At 41.0% G+C, this 13682-nt stretch overlaps 1 protein-coding gene and 1 long non-coding RNA gene across 7 annotated transcripts in view; one reads left to right on the top strand and one right to left on the bottom strand.

Moving 5' to 3' along the window:
- Positions 1-12555, bottom strand: part of LOC144220412 (uncharacterized) — a 48842-nt gene extending 36287 nt beyond the window's left edge. For both annotated transcript variants that reach the window (XR_013331736.1, XR_013331735.1), the window contains exon 1: positions 12436-12555. This is a non-coding gene — a long non-coding RNA (uncharacterized LOC144220412). The remainder of the gene's footprint in view (positions 1-12435) is intronic.
- NRXN3 (neurexin 3) overlaps positions 1-13682 on the top strand; it is a 1503781-nt gene that overhangs the window by 435460 nt on the left and 1054639 nt on the right. For all 5 annotated transcript variants that reach the window (XM_077750623.1, XM_077750621.1, XM_077750622.1 and 2 more), the window contains one exon: positions 11782-12220. In XM_077750623.1, the coding sequence (XP_077606749.1) occupies positions 11782-12220 (439 nt within the window). The remainder of the gene's footprint in view (positions 1-11781; positions 12221-13682) is intronic.

Here is a 13682-nt window from a genome sequence, read left to right as displayed (position 1 = left end):
CTACAAAGATTGGATTTGATGCTCCTGAATATGCTTCAATCAGTGTACCTACTTGATTGTGACTTGCTAGCCGAAAGCACAGGCATGAGAGACTAATTTTTCTAGTGATTCTTTTATAATCCAGACAGCTGGGGAAGTTAGATTGAAGGAAAGATCTTAAACTTCCATTATATAGAGGCTTGGAGTAACAATTATTGAGCGCACAGACTTTCAAGCTAGACTTACCTGCATTTCATTCTGGCTCAACTACATAATAGCTATGTGACCTAAGGTAGATATTAAAATTTCTGATCCATAATTTCCTCTTCTGTGAAATAAGGATAATAGTAACTTGCCCTTATAATGTGCCAGGAGCTGTTCTAACCACGTTATCTGTACCTTATCTTCTAATTATCACAGCAACCCTATGAGGTAAGTGCACTTTTATTACCCCACTTCAAAACTGAGGAAATCAAGGTACAGATAGTTTGAGTAATGTATCCAGGTAACATGGTAAGGAAGAGCAAAGCAAGGATTTGAACCCAAGATAGCTTGGCTTCTGCAAATGTGCTGTTAACCATAGTTGATGCTGCATCTCATACCTCAGGTGGTTCTAGGATAAAATAAGGTGGCTGTGCAGCCTCCGGTGTCCTTGGAAAGTTTTAGGTTACATCTGTTGTTCAGGTGAATTATTGATAGTGCCCTATTGTACTCTCAAAAGTAATGTCATATCTGGGTTTAGATAGTTGTCATGTGAGGATTAAATACTTACATGTAAAATACTAAGAACAATACCTGGTGGCCAGGAAACCCTCCGTTAAGGTAACTGTTGGTATTGTACTACTACCATCACCACCCACAATTATCCCAAGTCTGGAAGGCTTAGAGCTAGTGGGTTAACTCAGGTTCTGAAAATGAGTATCATGGGGGCCACTATTCCCCCTTGTCGCATCCATTACAGACATTGCTTAGTAGACACAGCGTAACACTTTTACTACTTCTCGCCCTAGGCACCCACTCTTAATTGTTTAAGCTGGATGTGTAATAAAAATTACATATCATTCCTAGTTTCATTAAATGTAAGAATGCAAGATCTCAGTGTATGGAGAATTTGAATTTAAGCTGAACTTTGTGGGTTCTCCATTTATATCGAAACTTATTTGATTCCTGAAAGTGATAATGAATTTTGGACCTCGTAGACATTCTATATCCCTTCTTCCAGTATTCCTTTCTGCCTATGTCTCCATCATTTCTACCTCTAAAAGAATTTTAATTCATAATAGTTTCCTATTCCCTGTCTATAATTTGATATCTTATGATTAAATAGCATGGAAATAATATAGATATCAACATAATGTAAATGAAGAGGAGTGAGTCATAATAGGAATTATAGTTGATATCTAAGATCCAAGAATTAGAAAAGCTGTCTTTAAATGTGATTTGTGTAACTGGTAGTGAAATTCACTTCAGGTTGATTTTGCATGGCGCAAGGGACATCTAGTGGTTATCTAGGTCTCTACAAATTTCCCAACGGTAATGTAAAGTCACAGGTTTAAGTATGAGGGCTGAATACCATCACCCTGAAAGAGAGCCCCAAGAAAGGAAGGGGGACCTTCTTTGTTGCGTGACTATTTTGAAGTTAACAAAGGGTAAAGAAACCTGTTCAGAAAAAAATCAATTTGAGTTCTAGCATTTCTTTCTATATTATTGTTAGGTTGAACCCAACTCATTTTCTTTCCTGCCAGGCTGGAAATGATTCTGTTATCAGTCACCTGCCAGCCTGGCACATTTTTGCTATCACTTTCCCTACCTCTTCTGCTGATTGCAGAGGGGCTCTTTGGACCACCTTGAAGAGCCATCTGATTAGAGGCTTCATTAGGCTAGAAGCAGAGCAGCTTAGCAGGCCAGGGCAAGAGAATAGTTTGTAATTGGTTCTGACAGCAAGATTTCCTTATTTGGAAGTTGCTTGGCCATCAGGAAGTCACACACCTCTGGTCCATGTCTATTTTGTATAAGTGAATGGACTTCACATTATAGGAAGTTGAACTGCAAAGCACCTGTGTGATTTTGCTTTCTTAGCCCCAGAGTATTCCTGGAACTTGCCTATTGGTCTGCACCTCTTGGTCTAATCCTTGTCACTATCCATGGTTCTGAACTCACTGCTTCTGTCTCCTGGGCTGCACACTTTCCTCTATTGTTTCCAGCTAATTGTTAGACTTCTTGAAGGTTCTGTTTTATTGAATCTTTTTATAGCATTTCCCCCTATTCTTCTGCCTTTGGGTCTTTTATATAATCTCTTTCTCCCAAAGCCATTTGGCATTTCTATTGTAATGTATCTTCTTTCAGGGTAGTTGGTGGCAGAAGGCTTCATTGTTAGGTATTCATTCTTGCTTTTTGACCCTGGATACAGAGAATAAAGGCTCTGAGGTACTATTTCAAAATATCCATGTGTTTTGTATGACATTCCAAGCTACATTGTCATAAAGAGGTGGGCAGTATTCTCTTAGCATACTCCAGAGTGGGAGAGAGTGTTGGTGCTGAGTTTTGTTATCCTATCTCTTTGAGTATCTTGCTAGAATTTGTTGTTGTTGTTATTATTATTATCATCATTATTATTATTTTGCTCCTTCTGTTAGTGTTTTGTCAAGATGCATAAAGACAGATGCCACTCATGGGTACAGAACTTTCTGTATTGATAAATTTAAAATGCAAGCACATTTCCTAAGCATGCACACTAGTGAAAAACAAATATTTAGTGGTTCCATCAAATTCTTTTTCACAGTCTGTGATACTTTAGCTTTCTATCTTCTCATCTTATTGCTTATTATCAAGCAGAATGAATATAGAGACTTCTTTCTGCAGTATAGTCCTCACTGATTTAGAGGCATTAGGAAATAGTCTTTGGGATCTTCTTGCCTATCTTCTTTCTCTTTCTTTCACATCTTCCCACAAATATGTACTGACTTTGTGTCAGGCACTGGGAGACTCAGTACAAGGGTACATTTTCCTCCACTTGAGCAGCCCCCAGTCTACTGGGAAAAACAGATGCAGCACAGCATGATAAATTTTATGACAGCAGTTACAACATGGAGTCCTGGGAGTAGAGAGGAGGAAATCAGATGTAGGTAGGAGTAGAGTGAGTAAGAGTGTTAGAGAAGGCTTCCCAAAAGAGGCGGTACCCAAACTATGCCTCAAATGGCAAACAGTTATTCAAATAGAAAATCCAGGTAAGGCTTATCCCGGGGAGAATTTACCGGAAGAACTGCAGAACTTAACAATGCTGGTGACAGTGAGGTGGGAACTAGATCAGGTAAAGTCTGTTATGTAATGTGTGAAAGTTTGCATTTGATTCTGAAGTTGATAGAGAATCATTGAAGAGTTTAAGTGGGGAATGACATGTTATCCTCAGGGAAAATAGTGAGATGATTAGAGTCATTTCTAGTCTTTGGAATAAAAATAACAGTAGATTCCTAGCGAATCAGGTAGGCACCTTTTACATTTTGTCACCTTTCCAATCAGACTTTTAAAGGCTTCCTTTTTACTCTAATGGTTCCTTTTTTTCCCCCGATTGCATAATGTCTGTATTTTTAGAGCTTTTCATAATCAGGTACCACCTACTCATCTGATCTTTGTTCTTCTGCTTTGTGACATGTAACTTTCACTCTAGTCAGGTTGGTGCCCTCATCAAGTATTCTAAGACAGAAGGAAATGTAGGCCTTCAGGTAGATCTGTTTAGTACAGAAGTATATACAAGAAGTTTGCGAGTACATTATTGAGCCTCTGCTGTGTGCCAGACACGTTGCTAAACACTGGGCATGCACTGGCTACCACATAAGAAACACAGTCTCTGTGTTTATGAAGCTTACAGTCTAGAGGACCGGAATAATGCCGTTCTTAGAAAGCAGAAGGAAGAGAAACACGATCTGAGTCAAGTTTCTGATCACCAGCCCTTGTACATTCACTAATAAGAATGACAGATATGTCTCACTACAATTCTGATATAAAATATATCCCCACTTTAAGTATTTCCCAACATTTTCTAAATATGTGAGTGGCAGGGACTGTACCTCATCTTCCTTTGTATCCCTTGTAGTCTAGAGCTAAAATGTAGTGGTTGTTTAACACATTTACATGGATTTTATGTGCAATATTTTAGTGTAGCTAGTTAGTTTACATTAAGTTGATTTTATGTTGGAGGATAACAAAGATGGAGAATAGGTTCACCTCAAGTTACATCTCTCAGTGACTGGTGGTAACTTCCTAGAGTACTGCCTTGAGAAGACTTCTGAAACTCCAGTCGAGTTGAATGGGAAAAGGGGTAGAATAGAATGACGTCAATTAACAATGAATGCCACCTGTGAGGAGGGAGGACTAGAGACATATATTTGCCAACATGGCTCTTGAACATGGGAGGGTTTGCTATCCAGGTGTGGCTTAAAAGGTCATCTGGTAAACTTTGCTAGTTCATCTAGAAACTTTTTCTTCACTATTGACGAGGCCTGTCTTGCATAGCTCTAGCCTATACATGCAAATTCATGTCTTATGTCTCTGCGTGGGTTTATTTATGTCAAGTCTGTAATCTGTCTATGCCAAGTTCTTCCTTCATTAATTTAGTAGAAGCTTAGTAGATGCTGTGAGGATGACAAAGTCTGAATCAGCAAATCCTATCTGTCACAATAATTTTTTTATGGGATACTTGAACATACGGTGGCCTGTTCCTGATCAGCCTTTTTAACTGAATAAAGTCCTCAAAAGTTTTCTTTTTTGAATAAAATTTAGACCTTCACTGTGATTGTGTTAAGGGTTGGAAATCTTTCTCAACTTCTTAGTGTTTCCATCTGTAACCATGTATCAACCTATGTAGTTATTAACATTTCACAAAGAAGCCATCAGACAAATATTTGTTTAACTCTTGAGCACAAGTGGTAGTGATTTGCATTATTAGCAAAGTGTTTGGGCTGGCACCCATGGCCTTTTGATTCATGAGGGCAGAGTAACTGGCTGACAACTTTTTCTCTCTCTCTCTCCCTCTCTCTCTCTCTCTCTCTCTCTCTCCCTCTCTCTCTCTGGTTGAATTGCCTATATGTCCAGGTGACCTGAAGCTGTTTTCAAAATGAGGAAGGGACTGAGGACTTTGGTGATTCTACATCAGTTTGCCTGGATGTTTTTTATTTTTTAAAATTAATTAATTAATTAATTTATCAATCACTCCAGGTTGCCTTATATTCCTTGTATCTTTTCCTGGGCACTCTCTTAGAAATGGGATGATGGATCAGAGATTATATAAATTGGTAGTTCCTAATGAGATCCAGTTTGCAGCTATGTTTTCTTTTACCCACAGAGTGTTGGATCACTCAGCACTTAAAAAAATTTGATTAACAGTTGACATTCTACTATTGTCTTTGCAGGTCTGAAACTCAATTCCCATTTTTCTATTTCTCATGCTTAGTTTTTATCTTTGGTGGATCTTCACCACTATTAATAGAATATAAAGCATAAAAATGGTGGCATTCATGGTATGTAGCAGGTGGGGCTTTGGGCCTCAGGTTTGATGTCAGCTGCAGCTCGGCAGGCAGAGTTAGTTCACTGACCCCTGTTAGCAAGACCATAGATGCAGATGTGGCCCTGGCCATGCCAAATACTAGGCCCTTCTGACTTTGGAATCTCGGATGACCATCTGTTGTTGCATTTGTGTTTGGACTTCACTGTTGGAGTTTGGTCAGTGGCACATTCTGATAGAAAATGTGAATGATAATGAATTCTAAATCTGTCCATGTACATGCTGGGTGTGTGTGTGAGAGAGAGAGAGAGACAGAGAGACAGAGAGACAGAGAGCGCTAGAGAGAGAGAGTTGGAGGCAGAGTTGGAGAGAGAGAGAAAGGGAGAGAGTCAGAGAGAGAAAGGGTGAGGGAAATAAGTAATGACCACCATTATAATATATATAAATGCTACATTAGGCAATTACATATATTATGTATATATTTATTTTTATTTTTACTTTACTTTAGAGTTAGTTAAATCCAGTCTGTTACTAGTTTGATCCCTGTGTCTTGAGCTGACAGTCACCTTAGAACTTATTTTCAGAGGAAATCTTTTCTTCCCAATGGCTTCTTTCCAGGCTCTTCTGTCTGTTGACTTAGCTCTGACTTTTTGTAGAAAAATAACAACATTAATAGTGATAACTACCATTTGTTGAGCGCTTATGAAGGTCTAGGAACTGTGTCAAGTATTTCTATATACAATATTATCTTATTTTTATTTTTATTTATTTATTTTTTTTACAATCTTGTGAAGTGAGACATGTTATCCACGTTTCTACAGTGAAAGACCCTGAGGCAGAGATCTATTAATGATTTTATCCAAGGTCCCATAGCCAGCCTGGATGGATCAGGACTCAACCCTGGTAGGTGAGATTGCAAGGCACGTGATATGAACCACTGCACTGCCACTTGAGTCCAACATATAATTTAACACAGATAGGAGCATTATTAAGCATGTGTACAACCAGGTGCTATTTCCAATTTTAAAAGGTGTGGTGCATATTTTTTGCTGTTACGGTGTTTGAGGTCTGTTGAAAAGATAAGACCTGTGCTTATTTAAGGATAACAAGGTTGAGTGTGTTGAGTGACAAATGAGTGGAGCAGTCAGCTCATAGGAGAAGGAATTCACAGCAGACCAGAGATATCAGTTGCCTGAAGGACAGAGGGAAAGTGGGGTAGAGAAGGTAGGATGTGTGATTCTGTGGCAACCCCAGAAGCAAGATTCTTTCACAGTGCTGCTGCTTTATGTTTTTACCCTGAGTAGGAATGTTACATGGTAATAAGATTAGCCTGAACATTTATCTAGAAGCAGCACTAGGAATCCTGGAAGCCGTAGAGAAAAAGCTCATTTTATTATTATCTATTGTCAATGGATTAAATGTAGTGGGGGATAAATATATCTTTGTCTTTTGCTTGCCGGATGTACACTTCTCCACACGCAGGTATAAAGTTGAAAGGCTTTACTGGGATGTGTAATCGACACTGTTCCATATCAAGGCACCCTGACACTGGCTTCTCACTGTTCTGTTCTAAGTCTAGACACTTCAGAGACTGTCCCCTAGCGTCCTGAATTTCAGACATCCTCCACTGACCTGGATCAGAGCAGTGGTGCTCAGGCATCAAGTCATGGACCTATAAATGATGGTCTCATAAGCTGACCTAGTGTTTTTTATTGAAATTCTCCTACATATAGACCCACAGAAGATTGAAGATGCTTTTTTAAAAACAAGAGAACAAAAGGCCAGGTGATACTTTCCTATTCCCGCACAGGATAAGAAGTACCAAGAGGCCACATGGGCACTGCAGGGCATGTGCCCACATCCCCTCATTCCCTCTAGTTTCATTGCTGGAGTGCAGAGGGCGGTGGCATATACAGCGGAGTGCAGGAAAACATTTTCTCAGGAAGCTGAGGATAGAGCGGCCTAGGAAAACATGGGAGAGAGAGAGAAAAGAAGTACATTTGTGAGCTGGGACTGTCACTGCCCCTTAGATTTGTTTTCATGGACCTGCCATGTAACTCAAGTGCCATGGGAGAGTTTAATGGAAAAGGCACATCATGTCAGTTTGAAGACTTACTCCTTCTCCAGTCGGGGCAAGTGGTTTGGCAATAGGAAAACAGCTGTGTCACTGGTAGGCAGTATGAGGATCCTGAGTTTATCAAATGGCAGGATCGGCAGGATCAGAGCTGCCAGAGAGGACCCGGAGTGGGTTTGGATAGATATCCCGGTGCAAGGGCACCAGGAGAGGAGAGAAAAGCATGGTATCCTGGGAAACGTGGGGAGCAAAGATGCAGAAGGCCTACACTTGAGCTCAGATGGAGGCCTCTGAGATGACTCCTGAGTGCGGAAGAGTGGGACATACCAGGTGTGAAGGGCTTGCACTTCAGGGTGGAGCTGAGTGTGCTTTTGTGATTGATACAAGGATTTTTGTTTTATGGCTAAGTGTGGGCCACAGGAGAGCCTAGAAACAGCCACCCCTAGAGCCTGGCCCCACTGCTGTGCCATCAGAGAGATCTGGGTTCGAGTTTTAGTTACGCCCTCTAATGCTGCCTGTTTCACCTGCTGATTGTCTGAGACATAGCAGATGCTCACAAGATGCAGGCTGTTTTTGTTAGATTGTTCCTGCTTTCACGTCTTGCCTTACTCCTGATGCTGCTCCTTTGTGCTTCTGTAGCAGAGATTACGGAGGCATAGAAGTACAGTTTCTCTGAGAGAGTCTGTCTCAACTCTGAGACTCTGTCCTCAACTGTTTTGCTGTCTGGCCTCCCAGGCATGGGCTGCAAGTCCACATGGCTGTCTTTACAAACCCGTGTGTGGGGTAGTCAGAGCAGCTTGTCATTCTTTGTGACTCTGTCTCTGCCTCTTAGGCCATGTGACATCTTCCCTCATGTTTTATTTATTTATTTATTTATTTATTTATTTATTTATTTATTTATTTATATTTTTATTTATTTCTAGGAGAGAGAGAGAGAGACAGCGTGAGCAGGGGAGGGTCAGAGAGAGAGGGAGACACAGACTCCAAAATAGGCTCCAGGCTCTGAGCCAGCAGTTAGCACAGAGCCCGACGTGGGGCGCGAACCCACGAACTGCGAGATCATGACCTAAGCGAAAGTCAGATGCTTAACTGACTAAGCCACCCAGGTGCCCCACATCCCTTTCAATCTTGATAACAGCCTTGGTGGGGATGGGAAGGGGAGCCATTTCTCGAGTAGGTTTTGAGGCTCCTACCTTTGGAAATGGGACTCAGAGAGGTTATCCAGCTTATCCGTGAGGCAAATCCATATAAATAGAGAAGTAATTTCCAGGCCTTGGAGTAGATTGAGAGCTCACCTTCAGAGAGCTTTTGAGAGAAGTCTGGTTATCATTGGCCAGTCTGTGGCCCTGATTCTCCTGTCTCTCTGGAAACCTGGATTCCAGTTACTCACCTTGGGTCTTAGTCTCAGCTGTGTTCCTTTGTCAGAGAAGAACTCCTTGGGGCGCCTGGGTGGCTTAGTCGGTTGAGCGTCCGACTTTCGCTTAGGTCATGATCTTGCGGTTCGTGGGTTCGAGCCCCGCGTCGGGCTCTGTGCTGCCAGCTCAGAGCCTGGAGCCTGTTTCAGTCTGTGACTCCCTCTCTCTCTGACCCTCCCCTGCTCACACTGTCTCTCTCTCTCCCTCTCTCCAAGAAATAAATAAAACGTTAAAAAAAAAAAGGAAAAAGAGAGGAACTCCTCTTCATGGTACCCTTCGTCCCTTTAAAAGTCTTTTTCTCTTTTCTGCCTCCTGTAGGGATGCCTGAGTTCTTTTACCATTTATTATTCAATGGAACCAACACTCAGTCTGTCCTCTTCTCCCCACCTGGGATGAGTTATAATAATTAGTCTTAACAAGGAGCTCTAGTTGTAGGCATTTAACCCAATGCAGAGAAATCCACAGTTTGTTTATGGCTGAGAGATCTCACATGCTCGGGCACAATAAGTGGGGTTAGAAAGGAGAAGTGACCAGTCATTAAACTTTGTTTCTTTTAATGGTTCACTGCAGTCACTGATAGCCTAAGGATCTTGCAGTCTTTTCCCTGTTCACATGGTCAGGACAGTTGTTCTGAGATAAGAAATTCAGCTTTTGAATTAGGAAGCTGAACATGCATGATTTTCCATGTAATGTTAATGATGAGCTTCACGGGTGCTGCCAGTGAGCCCTCAATTTGAGTGTCCACATTGGTAAAGCACATGAATGCTAGAGCCTGTTTGCCTGGGTCCAAGTTCTGCTCTGCCAGTTTCCAGCTATTGTGACTCTGAACTGGTTCCTTAACTGTTTATATCTGTAAAAAGAAGGGAATGTTGGTAGGAATCTCAAATGGATGTTATTGGGATCTAATGGGATGGTAGGCTTTAGCTCCTTAGTCATGGTATCTGGCAGTAGGTGCTCAGGAAATATTAGTATATTGTTATTTGCAGTGTTACTGACTATGGCGAGGCTCATTGTCAAGGTTAGATAGTATGTAAGGCATTTTCAATTCTTTGTCATTTGTTATATATTAAAAGGGAAACAATTCTGGTTTTAGAGATGAAATGATATACTGGAATGACCCATCCAGTTATCTTTTTATCACTGAGATGAGTTGTAAGACTTATTTTAGTACTTAAGTACATTTTAACAGAAAATGAAATGATATTACAACTTTTTTTGGGCTATGGAAAGGATGAAATGTGATTAACAGCTATAGCAACTACCACCAAAGTACCTGAGATTTTTATGCTCTTACCCTGTGCCATTCTAAATGCTTTACATGTATGTATTAACTCATTTCATCCTTGCCAAATAATTTACTCCTGTGTTCTCATTTTCAGAGGAGAAAAGAGACCCAGATAAGTTCAACAACTTTGCCAAGGTCACACAGCTTTTACATAGTAAATATAGGACTTGAGCCTAAATCCAGATCCTGGCTTAGAATTTGAATAGGATAATGTAATGGCCATAGCCATAATCAATACTGCATTGTTAGACCCTTTTCCTTTAATTTTTTTCTTGCTTATTGGATAGATGTGATGTTACTTAGAGATAATGGGACCAAGACCCATCCCAGGGCACTGCAATCAAAATTCAGTGCCTGTAACAGCAACCCTTTCTGAAATTCTAACTTTGGGGAGTAACATTAATTCCTGCTTTTATGTGGATTATACCAGGTTTTGAAAATCATAATAGTTTTTCTGAACAATTTAGGGTGCTTCATTCTCCCGCCATGTGTATATAGAGGGTACACACAATGGGCACAAAACACAGATCTCCTTCCCCACCAACTCTTAACACATCTGCATGGTGAAAAAACCGAAACAATACAACAGTGAAAAGTCAGTCTCCCTCCATTCCTGAATATTAATCTGACAGATATGCTCACCAGTTACAATTTTATAGTTTTTTTGTGTTTTCTTCCAAAGATGTTTTATGCATTTATGAGTGCATGTTATGAGTTTTTATATCAAACACACACACTCTTAACACAATGATAGTGCATATATGCATATGCATAAACATATATAAAAAACACACTCTTAACACAATAATAGTGTAGTATACACTCTTTTATGCTCCTTGATAATTTCACTTAATATTTCTTGGAGAGCATCCATGTCAAAACCAGAGCACTGCCTTTATTTTTGTTGATTATTATCATTAATAATTTATTTATTTTAGAGAGAGAGAGAGGAGGGGAAGGGACAGAAGAAGAGAGAGAATTGGTGCAGGGCTTGTTCCCACAAACCTGAGATAATGATCTGAGCCAAAATCAAGAGTCCGATGCTTCACCGACTGAGCCACCCTGGGGCCCCAGAGCACTACCTCGTTTTTAAGGGCTGCAGAATTATCCATGACAAGGATGTGCCAGTTTGTTATTTATGGTCATTCAGATTGTTTCTGGTCTTTTACTATACTTCAGCAATTATATTTGTATTGAAGTATTAGTTTTTGGGCAACTCATACTCTCTTGATTTCTACTTGCAAGCTTGTATTGTATGTCTTTCTGATATCACACAAAAAAAAATTGACCAGAAGGAGACAGCACAAAAGGAATAAAATGGAAATGTGGGGGCTTATTTACATCTTCTGTGTATCCCAGAAGTGTCTTCAGATGCTTTTTTATATGCTGCATCTCATGTTTCTCCTATTGTTTCAGACATAGTGTGTCCTGAAGCCTCTTCTTGGACCTTTATCCCAAGTGCCCAGTGAACAGTGATGGTAACTGTTTACAAGATTGATTCCTGTGGCTCTTGTTTGGCTTTTGACAGGTTGTTTATAAGAATAATGACATCCGTCTGGAGCTGTCTCGCCTGGCCCGGATTGGGGACACCAAGATGAAGATCTATGGGGAAGTTGTATTCAAGTGTGAGAATGTGGCCACGCTGGACCCCATCAACTTCGAGACCCCAGAGGCGTACATCAGCTTGCCCAAATGGAACACCAAGCGCATGGGTTCCATCTCCTTTGACTTCCGCACCACTGAGCCCAATGGCCTGATTCTCTTCACTCACGGCAAGCCCCAAGAGAGGAAGGATGCTCGGAGCCAGAAGAACACCAAGGTGGACTTCTTTGCTGTGGAACTCCTTGATGGCAACCTGTACCTGCTGCTTGATATGGGCTCAGGCACCATCAAAGTGAAGGCCACTCAGAAGAAAGCCAACGATGGGGAATGGTACCACGTGGACATCCAGCGAGATGGCAGATCAGGTAGGAGAAGGTGGAGTTGTGACTCGGAAAAGAGGAAAACTACAGCATCTTAGTCTATTTCATGGCTTTATACTTTTTTATATTTTACAGTTTTTATTTTAATGTTTGTGCTTGCATGCATGTTGACTCTTGCTGTTTTCTTTAATGTTTGTTGTAAGATTATGTTTCTGAACAAGATATCTGTCTCGTCCCTCCCCCTCTCCCTTGTCACTCACCACACAGCTGTCTCTTCTGTGAAAGCTTCAAGACCCTGGAGCCAAGGATGGTTTTACAAGTAGCATTTCCACTGCTACCAAAGAGACTGTCATGTCACTGGTGTGATGTTCTCCTCCCCCCTCCCCCCCACCTCCTTTTCCTCTTCTCCTTTTTTTCATCACCATGGAAACCGATTGTGACATCACAGATGCTGCGTTATGTGATTACTCTGTAGGATAAGCCTCAGTGTGCGAGAGTTTATGCAACGATACACCCTTCAATAATTGGCAAGAGTCATGTTGCAGGGAGAAATTAAGACAAGAAAGGGAAAGGCAAATTGATTTTTCCTGAAGTCATGTTCAATTTAAAGCCTTCCTTTGGTGTGAGAGCCTATATTTCACTCTTTGCTCAGACCTCACTAACTCTCCCTTCCTCTTCATAACCTTTTACATTTGGTTTAAATGGCTTTGTTTGTTTCTGCAGCTGCAGATCAAACAAGCTAGCCCCAGGCAGTACATAGCTACTGTGGAACAGTCACAGAGGGAGCGCGCGCGCTTGCATACTTGCTCGCGTGCACGCGCACATACACACACATACACACACACACACACACACACACACACAAATAGAGTCTGGAGCTTTTGAATGCCTGAACAGTTTGCATAGCTTTCTATGGACCATGTGGCAGTGAAGGTCACATTCTGTGCCACCAGAAAGGACATGTCACCCGAGTGGTATCTAGAGCATTTGGATTTCACACTTATTTCCTGATTCTCCATTTAGAGAATTATACTCAGGAAAGGTCTTGGCCATATTTACTCTGTTTTTAAGGATTCTCCCTCCTGGTAAACACAAAGTCTTTCATCTGGGCTTTTTTTTTTTTTTTTTCTTTTGTAGGCACGCTTGGCCAATAATAGAAAACAATAGGTTCCCTCAAAAGGCTACAGTCAAGAATGAGCTTTTCTGTATAATTCCCTAGCCAGAGGGATGACAGAGATGAGCAGTATTGCCCTTAGGAGGAGCTGGATGGGCTCCATTCAGAGGGCAGATGGGTGGCAGATTGCAGCCCTGGATGGCTTAGTGCCCAGCAGGATGCTTTATTGATTGTCTGAAATCTAATCAGAACCAAGAGGCTTCAAATTAAATGTGCTTGTTGAGTAAGAATGAACAGTTTGTGCTTTTTTAACAGAAAAGGACCCACAAAAAACTAATTTCTCTGGAGGGAAGATCTGTTTCTCTCTCTTTCTAAATTTATCCATACAATGTC

Source organism: Crocuta crocuta, unplaced genomic scaffold (genome assembly GCF_008692635.1).
Source record: "Crocuta crocuta isolate KB4526 unplaced genomic scaffold, BGI_CrCroc_1.0 scaffold186, whole genome shotgun sequence".
Lineage (NCBI taxonomy): Eukaryota > Metazoa > Chordata > Mammalia > Carnivora > Hyaenidae > Crocuta > Crocuta crocuta.
This window is presented reverse-complemented; position numbering and strand designations above follow the sequence as displayed.